Source organism: Haplochromis burtoni, unplaced genomic scaffold (assembly GCF_018398535.1).
Source record: "Haplochromis burtoni strain Fernald_Lab_line unplaced genomic scaffold, NCSU_Asbu1 Contig_61, whole genome shotgun sequence".
NCBI classification, from domain to species: Eukaryota; Metazoa; Chordata; class Actinopteri; order Cichliformes; family Cichlidae; genus Haplochromis; species Haplochromis burtoni.
In genome coordinates this window covers 792,716-803,186 of record NW_024582422.1, presented here as the reverse complement: position 1 = coordinate 803,186, position 10,471 = coordinate 792,716, and the positions used below count along the sequence as shown (strand labels likewise).

Below are 10,471 nucleotides of genomic sequence, written 5' to 3'. Positions count from 1 at the left end.
ACGTCTAAGTACTGATGTGTCAACACTGATATAATACAGTATAAACCTATAACCTAAACTGTATAAACAGTTTATACTCACGTCAGATTTAGTTTTCTTTACGTTCATGTTTCACATGTTCCTGTTCAATTTCATATTCTTGTTTCATGTTCTAAATGTCATAGTCGTTTAGCTGCTCCCAGTGTAGGTTTAGTTTAGTTTTTACCTCGTTTTTCCTTAGCGGCGTGTCCCATTGTGACACTCTACTGATTTGTGTTGTTCTTTTGAGTCTACCACATCATTTTTACCCTGGTTTAAACTGTGTGATTATGGGTTAGGTGTAAGCACAATATAAAATACTTGAAAATGTATTTCTGACATGTGTAAAAACATGTCTTTTATCCCCCAAAGCTAAAACTCTGCTTGGCTGGCTGGAAAAAAGGCTGTCCTGAGCTTCATCACTCCTCTGGCCAGCTCTCGATGTTGCAGTGGGTCAATTCAGAATGCTAGAAAGATTTTTTTCCCCCATCCTCTCTGAAAGGACCAAGTTCAGGCTGGGTGTTCCTCATCAAAGTTTAATTTCTATGCTGATGATGCTCCTCTTTCTGCTGCGCATGACAATCAATAACCCCTTCCTCGGTGAAACGCAGAATGATCTGAGACTCTCTCAGCAGCTCCTCTGTAAAGCGACCCGTCCTGCTTCCTGCTTTGTCGCTGTGGTGGATGCTTCTTGTTGAATCTGTTATGTTCAGCTTCAGTCAGATGTGGGTTTCTAATGTTTGGCTGTAAATGAACTCAGTTTGTGTTTCAGCTGTGAATCTTTCATCTCTGCTGTCTTTTTATCTCCTCGTTTTCATCTTTTATTCAGTGTGTGCTTTGATCTCATTTCTGTGTTTTATTGATTGACTTTGTTCAGACTCGGAGCAGCTGCATATCTCCATCACCTGAAACGTCACAGTTTTTCTTCCGCATTGCTGTTAACGCTCAGTTGAATAATGAAACATTCACATTGGTCTTAGCGACTCTTCGGTGAGCTTTAGCTTTCGAAACAGAAACTCCTCAGAGTTTGATGGTGTGTTTAAGGTCTCACCTGTGTTTCCTGTCAGGAGATGATCTCAGGTTTCACTCTGTAAATCAGAGAGGGTAGGTTTGTTCTTCTCGCAGTTCTCCTGTAGGATGACAAGTTATCATCCAAACGGCTGGTCAGAAATGCCGGGATGGCCTCATTTAAGTCTGCAGGGAGCCGACAGCCTGACGGCTCCAAAATAACAAACAGACCTCAGAGTTAACACTTCAGCTTCACCAGCACCTGCACTGCCTGGAGAAAGGTGGAGAAGCTGCAGAGAGCTGCAGCTCCGTGCTGAAAAATACCACTTGTATCCAGGTGAGTCAGAAACACTGAGACCATGTCCACACTAAACGTTTTCGTTTGAAAACGTATCGTTTTCTCTCAGGTTTGACCTTCAGTCCACCCTGAGATGGAGTTTTTGGTCATGGAAAACGGAGGTGTTTGAAAACGCTCTCCAAAGCGGATACATTTGGTTTTTGTGTCACAGTGTGGACTGTGAACCTGGAGCTTTTCGAAAACAATGATGCATTTTAGTCATATGATGCAGTCATGTGACCAACTAAACTAAGATAGTGGAGAGCATTATACAGCAGTTGTTTTGTTTGGTCTCAATTTTGACAGTCCTATTGTCAGTCCATTTAAAAAACGTGGTTCTTTTCCTCGACATTTTGCCGCGACGTTTCTAAGAGGCAGAAAGTAAATAAACCAGAAATGAGGCAGGCCGAATTGTCTTACGTTTCACACATGCACAATACAGCAATGTAAGTGTTTTCTGTCGTTTCAGTGTGGATGAACAACTGTTCGGAAACAAAAAAACCCTGAAAACTATAGTGCGGACGCGGAGTGTTTTTAGACAAAAACGTTGTTTTGAATTTTATCTGGATTAAATAATAATGTACACTTTTATTGATCCCCGTGGGGAAATTCTTCTCTGCATTTAACCCATTCACTCAGTGAAGCAGTGGATTAGTGTAGACGTAGTCTGAAACACACTCGGCCAGTGTTAAGGTGTTTGAATACATTTATTTAGCACCTGGAGCTCAGCGTCAGGATCTCATTGGTGGTTGATGTCTCATGAGTTTTTCATGGTGCACCTGCAGGCTCAGTAGAAGATCAAAACTCGGGTCCAGGTTTATCCCAGATACGTTTGATCCTGGGCGAATGTCGTGGACAAATGTCTGAGTTAGAGGCGATGACGTTTATATTTAGTGTTTTTATTAAGTGTTCTTTCTCATATTGTGGTTTCTGTACTGAGATCACAAATGTTCATGAAAGGAAGAACATCTGACATCCTGACAACCTCTGAAATGAAGAAGCGAGCAGCATTCTGCTCAGAGTGATCTAAGTTTAAATCACAGCCTGTTTGTGCGCACACTGCAGATCAGTGTGTGTGTGTTTCATTGTTCCTCCATCACACACATCCAGTGGTCCAGTGGTTAAATCTGTGCAGCTGCGATTAACATCACACAGACTCACAAACACGAAAAACACTACACAGTGTGTTTTACACACACACACACACACGCGCGCACGCACACACACACACACACACACAGATACACACAAAACTACACAGTGTGTTTTACGCACACACAAACCCACACACACACAGAAACGTTTCCAGATGCAGTTGAGAGGATTGACAATTTGATCCCATCGGGAACGGGAAATGACCCTTTGTTCCGAGGATTACGAGTTCATGTTTTAAAAATTCAAGCGTCACGGCCCTTTTGCTTCCATCTGTGATTTCCTGCATTTCCCATGATGCCCTAGGACAGGTAGACCCTGTAGGGCTGCTTTTATTCTGGGAGTGAAACGAGTAAAATCAGCTGCTTTTTTGTTTCTCCTCAGGAAACGTTTCATGCTGCAGTCCGCACAAAACTTTCTGGAGCTCAGGAACTTGCATATTCACTGGGCTCTTCATCATCACCACCATCATCATCATTATTATCTTCCTGAGAAAACTGCTTTTGTCTCCTTCTCCTCTTCATCCTCTTCTTGATTTCAGGTGTCACAACTCAGATTTAACCCAATTATTCTGCTGTGATCTCATGGCTCTGAAGCGAGGATCGTCTCTGATCTGTGACGTCGTGTGACTGTGTGCGTGGCCACAGTCCTCAAACGTAAACATTCTTAAAATGAACTCTTCGTGGTCCTTTGAAACTGCTGAGAGTAAAAACAGGAAATGACATCACAGTGTACCCAGAAACCTTATCTGTTCAAAACCAAACATTGTCCTGACTTCAGGTGACCTCAGGTGACCTCATGCTGCTGCGTATTTGGAGGTGAACTGCAGTAAAGCGAGGTGTCGACCTGACGGCCAATCCAACGTTTCTGTTCTCGCAGGTCTGACACTTCAAATCCTTAAAGCTCCGCCTGTCAGTGCATCGTCACAGTGACGGACAGAGGACGTGTCCTGCATCACCGTAGCAACAGAGAGTGCAGCATCTCTTTGATCTGCCTCCAGCTGTCTGATGGTTTCAAGCATCAGCGGCTGCAGGTGATAAACTGATCACCTGCAGACGCACCTGAGCTGAGACATCAGCAGCTTTGAGGTGAGTGCCTGGCTCAAAGGTCACGGCAGGACTGATTATCATACCTGAACACACCTGCAGGGAGGTCTTCATGTTACAGTGTGAACACCCGGCAATGTGGTGTAAACAACAAAAACAAACGCACACGCTGAAGTAACACTCGGGTCTTGTTGAAACATGTGAAGTGGCCACAGCGGAATCAAAAGGTGGAGCTGGAAATGAGCAGCACAGGTGCCCTCCTCCGTTAGTTTGCTTCAACCCACAGGAAGCTGTTTTAAATGAATGTATGTTCTGCTGTATGTTTTGTGTGTCATGTATAAACTTTTGTGAGAACTTCGTAGGAATCAGTTCACAGTTTTCATGTCACTAACAATCTATTCACACTTCAGAAATAAAAGCATATCAGATTTTTTTTTTCCAAGACCAACTGAACATGTAAACCAGAGTCTGTTCTCTGATGTTCTCCTCTGATGGTTTGAAACAGGAAGCTGTTTCTTGGTGGTTTTGTGTGGGTTTGTGGAGCGTTGCTCTTTAGTAGCAGATTTAACTTCCAGACACGAACAGGACTGACTGATCTGATTGATATTCTCCTTTCTAAAACTGTTCTCCTCCAGAACCGGTTCCACCTGCAGATGGTGACGGGTGTTCCAGAGTCCGGTCTGTCTGATTTGCTGCTGACTGTTCTGCAGCGGTCCGGTTGGCGGGAGGGGACCGCCGTGCTGTGTCGGGGCTGGGAGGAGGCTCGGGGTCTTCTGCAGCTCCTAGACCATCACAGCAGTGCATCGTGGGAGGGCGGCAGGAGGGTCACCTGGCACTTGCGAGCCCTGCTGAACCTGACGCAGTTGGCTCACGATGACACGCAGATCCACGACTTCCTGTCTCGACACTTCCGGCAGAACCAAGCCTCACCAGCCTCAGTGCTGCTGTTCGGGGCCGACCCGCAGTGCGCAGCGGCTGTGCTGCGCAGCGCCCAGGACCTGGGCCTGACGTTACCCATGGTACACTGGGTGCTGGGTCAGCCGCTCAGCCCCGAGGTGCTGCACACCATCGGGCTGCCGCTTGGCCTACTGGCCTACGGTGAGGTGGAACGGAAACCGCTTGACTACTACGTTAGAGACGCCCTGCAGCTCATCACCAGGGCTGTTGCTGCGGCGACTGTGGTGAGACCGGACCTGGCTCTGATCCAGAACACGATGAACTGCTACGACAAACCCAACAAGCACGAGCTGCTGACTTCAGGACAGTACCTGTCCAGGTAAGAGGACACTTTAGTCTCTCAGTTTAGAAGGACAAAAAACATCACAACCCAAAGAAAAGATTTTACTCTCCCAGTGTTCTTAGAGCTGTGGATTCACAGGGAGGACCAGGTGGACTTCATCTTAGAGCACACCTGAAGCTGAAGACTTACAGTAAAGGTAGTCACATGAAGCAGGCCTGATCATTTAGAGCTTTGACTCTTCATACTTAATACAGTTTTATATAAATCTGTTTCAAAAACAGCACAGAAGAAATCATTTTTCATCAGTCTGTGCCTCAGTCTGCCATGCTGATGGTTTAGAAGTTTCCCTTACGGAGACAAAATAATTTTATTTAATTATCAAGTTAATTAAAAAACATTGAGTAACACTTTATAATACGACCCAAGCCCTGAAAAGCAAAGTGTGCTTAAGATGCAAGACGGGGAAATATTGTTTTTCTCCAAAATAACCAAGAAATTATGCAGTACTTAAAATTAACTACAGTATAGTTTGTCTCTACTGTACTGTACTGTAAAATGCAATTGCATTGAAGTTCCATCAATTGCATTGAAATGCATTCAAATTCCATTAATTACAGAGGAATTACAATCTTATTAAAAGCCCCATTGGACTCCTGGACCCCTATTTATCAATTATTGGTGATAAATGACCTTTAACCTTCTGGAACGTGACTGAACTATGAAGCAAGCACTGCTGAAACAAAGGAGGCTGTCACAAACACAGCAGCTGAGCTCGTTTGGAGGCAGAGCCGATAAGAAGGAAACTGTAACAGGATTAAAGCCTCTGCAGAGGTAGGCGTCAATATGCAGACTGTACAGAGAGGCTCGAATGCAGCCGAAGATCGTCCCAGATTCAGCATTTGAGATAAAACACAGCTCTCATCGACAGACCAGTGTCACCCTTCTGTGTGTCTCATGTTTGAAGCTGCTCTGACTGAAAGGAACGGATACATCACTCTGTTCTCAGAATTAAACATGAATTCTTCTCATAATTAGAAAGTAGTGCAGCAATTAATGTTTATGGTAGATTTAATGAGTTATTTCAGCTTTACTGTCAGCACTGAGATTCAGCTCCAGCAACTGTTTGATGGAAAAACCAGGTGAATTTGATTACACCATCCACACCTGCAGGCAGGAGGAGTTTATATTAATACTGCCTTATATTCATATATACAGTACGTGTGTTGGAAATAAACATGTTGGATCTAGCTGTTATTTATGAGGAAGTTTATTACAGTTCACACTCTCTAACCTCCAGCAGCCTCAGAAGAATAATGTGTTGATGGAAACCAGAATGTTTCCTTCATGGGGATCATTGATGTATTTGAACCAGTTGCTGCCATTAACCAAAGGTGTGTTTCTGAACATGAGATCCAAAGTGGTGCCAGCATTTCTCATTACTCTGAGAGACTTTGAAGGTGCAGTCAGACATTCTTTAAGATATATTTATGAGTAAAGTATTTTTCTATTAAATAGATTAATGTGTAACTTCCAAAAAACTGATAAGTTTAGCTATCAGTAACCTAACACATAGACTTATGATTAATCTATTAAATATGCACACGAGCAGTTGCCAGTTTGCGAAATCCGCCATGTTCCACCATATTTGAATCCTTGGCTGGGAAGGACATCTTCCGTCTGCCTAATGGTTTTGCACATAGGTGACAAGAGATCGGCCACATACATACTAAGCCAAAGGCGGAGGAGAGGAGAAATTACATGCGTTCATGTGTGAATGAGGAACATTTAAATTACTTTCTGCGCCTTCAGACTCAAGATATAAAGCATCATACCTGTGCTATCATCGAAGGAGAAAGAAACAAAAATATGAAGGAACGAGACAACCAGAGGTAGTTGTTAGGTTGATTTTGATAATAGTTGTCATTATTGTACTTAAATTTGTAAACCTTGTTTCAAACTGCATGTTTAGATATTCTTCTGGTCTCCTCCCCCACATGTAGAAAGGTGGGGGAGGCTATAGTGTTTAACTGCAGACACATCCTATGTGAAGGTTCTGTTTTCTTATTTAGTAAACTTCCTCCCCTTTATGGCCTCACCTATGCCTGTGTATGGTGGGCCGTTAAAGGGATTACACCATATACAGGGTGAGGAAAGATGACACTTTGTGATCAGCAGGAAGACACACATACACACACACAGTGCCTTAGTTTTATGACGCACCACAGGGGGGATTGGATCCTTGCGCGCATGTTAAAAACCGGTTGAGCTTTACAATGCCACTATTCATTCACTCTCACATTCACACACTGGTGGAGGAAAGCTGCAGTTGTAGCCACAGCTGCCCTGGGACAGACTGACAGAAGCGAGGCTGCCATATCGCGTCATCGGCCCCTCTGGCCAACACCAGTAGGCGGTAGGGTAAAGTGTCTTGCCCAAGGACACAACAACCAGGACAGAGAGAGCAGGGGGATCGAACCGGCAACCTTCCGGTTACAGATGAGCTTCCCAACCCCCTGAACCACGGTTGCCCCACAAACTAGGACTGCTCAATTAATCGAATTTTAATCTCGATTACGATCTGGGCTTTCAACGATCATTAAAAATGACTGAGCCGATTATTAGCCCCTCCCTCGTGCTTTACTCTTGCGCTGCTCCGTGTTGCAAATCGAGCGCACCTCTCTGCATTTCGAACACGTGTCACAACAATTAAGAGCAGCGGTCTCCAACCTTTTTTGCGCCACGGACCGGTTTATGCCCGACAATATTTTCATGGACCGGCCTTTAAGGTGTCGCGGATAAATACAACAAAATAAAACTAGTACCGGTACCGAAAAAAAGAAAATTTATTCATAACACACATGAAAAGACCAAGGAAAACTCGGAAAGCTAAGCAGAAGTTATTTGGAGAGGAGAGTGACTGCTGTTGGTTGAAAAGAGAGGTAAAAAAAAAAAAACTCCAGTGGTGTGGAAACATTATGGTTCACGGAGTCAGACGTGGATCAAGTAGACACAGTGTGTAAACTTTGCTATGGTGTTGTAGGTGCACCACAGAGCAACACCGTAGCAAAGTTCACTAAACATAGATGTTTACATTTTTCATTTATTTTTTATATTGCAAACATTTGCACTGTTATCAGTATTTGCACACTATTTTATATTATTTTTTGACAATCTTTAAAGTCATTATTCAATACATTGTTATTGTTAAATAAATATCGTCAAATAATCGATATCTCAATTTCAGTGAAAATAATCGTGATTATCATTTTTGCCATAATCGAGCAGCCCTACCACAAACTGTGATTTTGTTTGTGAGAGTGTCTCATGATAATGACGTAAGCATGTGCACCGCTTGTGGTAACAGACGTGTGCAGATCAACAATGGATAATATATCGAGTGCGAGAGAGAGTATCACCATGCAGCGTTTAAAGCGTGGAAGTACTGACCTTACTTTGAGTTTGATTCTGTAAAAAGTGACAAAAACATTAGCGTCCGCTGTACACTTCGTGGGAAGAAAACTTCTTTTTACAGTGGAAAAAAACCCCTAAACTTCTGAGCAAGTACCTAGCAGGCTGCCATGGGAATGTGAAACCCCCGGATCCTCCCACTGACATGACCGCTGTGGCACCGGGCAAACCTCCGCCTGCTCCACTCCTGCTAAACAGGTGAAAAAAAAGGCGACAGGACTCAGTGCTGCTGAGTCTTTGATTTGATTTATTTTCTGCTGTGTTTTACTTGCATCTATTTGAAAGACTGAGTGTAAACACAAAAAAATATTTTATTTTATGTGCTGGAATGTGCAGAAAATGGCTTTAAATGTTAAACTAATTTCTTTAAGTCAAAAACTGTGGCATATAATTTAATTTTTGCCTGATGCAATGTGCATAAAGTTAAAAAATTAAAACTAATAAATCCAGTTTTAAAAAGAGACTTTTTCATTTGATTACATTTTACATGATGGATTATGCAGAAAAAGTAGAATTGGGCTGAAAGGTCTATCACTTTATTACCTATTCATGTTGTAAATCATGTTTTTAAAAAGTAACTAAGTAACTAATTACTTTCAAAAATGGAGAATTAATCAGTAATTAGTTACAAATTAATTTTTTCAAGTAACATAGTAACCTTAGTAAAATCTCATCCTCTTCCTCCTCACATTAAGCTTCATCTCCTGAAATGAAGTCAGGGCTGCATACGAAAATGTGGATAAACAAGTTCATTTCTGACTCATATCGGACTCCTTTTGTTTAATCAAGAGTTTGATCAAGAGTAAATCAAGGTATACAGTGTTCATTTCTTTTGTCTCCATGTTGGGCGAGTGCTGACTATTGGTATATGTGTGCATGAGGGCAGGAATGCATGTTTGTGTCTGTGTGTGCCTGTTTGTCTATGTCTATGTGTCAGGTCGGGTTTTAGACTCCACGTCTCTGGGAACATCTCAGGCCCCCAGGTGCGGGGGCCTATCTCCCCCCACCACATTCCCTGCTGGCGGCTGATGCCTTCAGCCGTCGGTGTATTGGTGGTTCTTGAATTAATAATAATAATAATAATAATAATAATAATAATAATAATAATAATAATAAAGATCTAGTGGACCAATAATGATCCACTTGGAAAAATAAATCCGTTGGGCATTTTATTTGGCCTTGAGACAATAATTCTGATTGCTACAGTGCTGAGCTGGACAGGCAAAAAAAAAAGTAAATCAAGGCAAATGCTTCTCATCCAGTATTGGCAGCTGAGGTAAACAGCCTTCCACAGATAGGAAGTCTGATGCATTTGAACTGGGAGGGGTAAGAAAAAAAACTCAGTTGACTGGAATCAATCACCCTCTTACAATGCTGTGATTGCAGCCATTTCCTAACTCTCTGTGAATGGTACTCATGGTCTTTGATCAGTGGTTGCTGATCAGTGGTTATGACATGTCATTCAGTGGGCTAGTTACAGTCATAACATAAATGTACTATTTATAAGGTTGGGCACACCTGTAGTCAGCCGAGACTGAAGAAGCCACTTGGATGATGATGAATCGTTTCTCCTGCTGAAAACACTACGTCCAGATGAACAACATCAACTTTTTTGGGATTTTTTTACCTGGATGATTGGGCACTTTTATGTTATTTTTTTCTTATTTAAAAGCTGAGCTTCATTAATGTTTGTTCAATCTTCTAATGGTGTCCTCCTGGATTCAAAGCCAGCAGAAGCAGCTCTGGGTTCAGTTGTCTGATCATTTCCCTTTGTCTGCTGGAGTTTTATTCTAACATTGAACGTGAGATGGAGATGCTGTTTCTCCTCTGTCAGCATCATGAAGGCAGCTGTTTGTGGGGTCAAGAAGTGAATGATTAGCTTTTATGTTAAACATCTGAACATGTTTAAAGATGTGTTTTCTGTTCAGATTAACTTTATCTGTTACTTCTTCACAGGACACAATAATATGAGATCTTCAGTCTTTCTTTAGATGTCCAAAGTTTAGATGCAGAATCTGATAAACTGGATTCCTCATATTTGACTGAGTCAGAGAAATCAGTTCTTTAAATGGTAAATGGTAAATGGCCTGTATTTATATAGCGCTTTACTCGTCCCTAAGGACCCCAAAGCGCTTTACATATCCAGTCATCCACCCATTCACACACTGGTGATGGCAAGCTACATTGTAGCCACAGCCACCC

At 42.5% G+C, this 10,471-nt stretch overlaps 1 protein-coding gene across 1 annotated transcript in view; it reads left to right on the top strand.

The window, feature by feature from the left end:
* Nucleotides 1-10,471, top strand: part of grin3bb (glutamate receptor, ionotropic, N-methyl-D-aspartate 3Bb) — a 53,812-nt gene that overhangs the window by 29,002 nt on the left and 14,339 nt on the right. Inside the window, exon 2 of the mRNA XM_005922967.3 lies at nt 4,197-4,837. Within this exon, the coding sequence (XP_005923029.1) occupies nt 4,197-4,837 (641 nt within the window). The remainder of the gene's footprint in view (nt 1-4,196; nt 4,838-10,471) is intronic.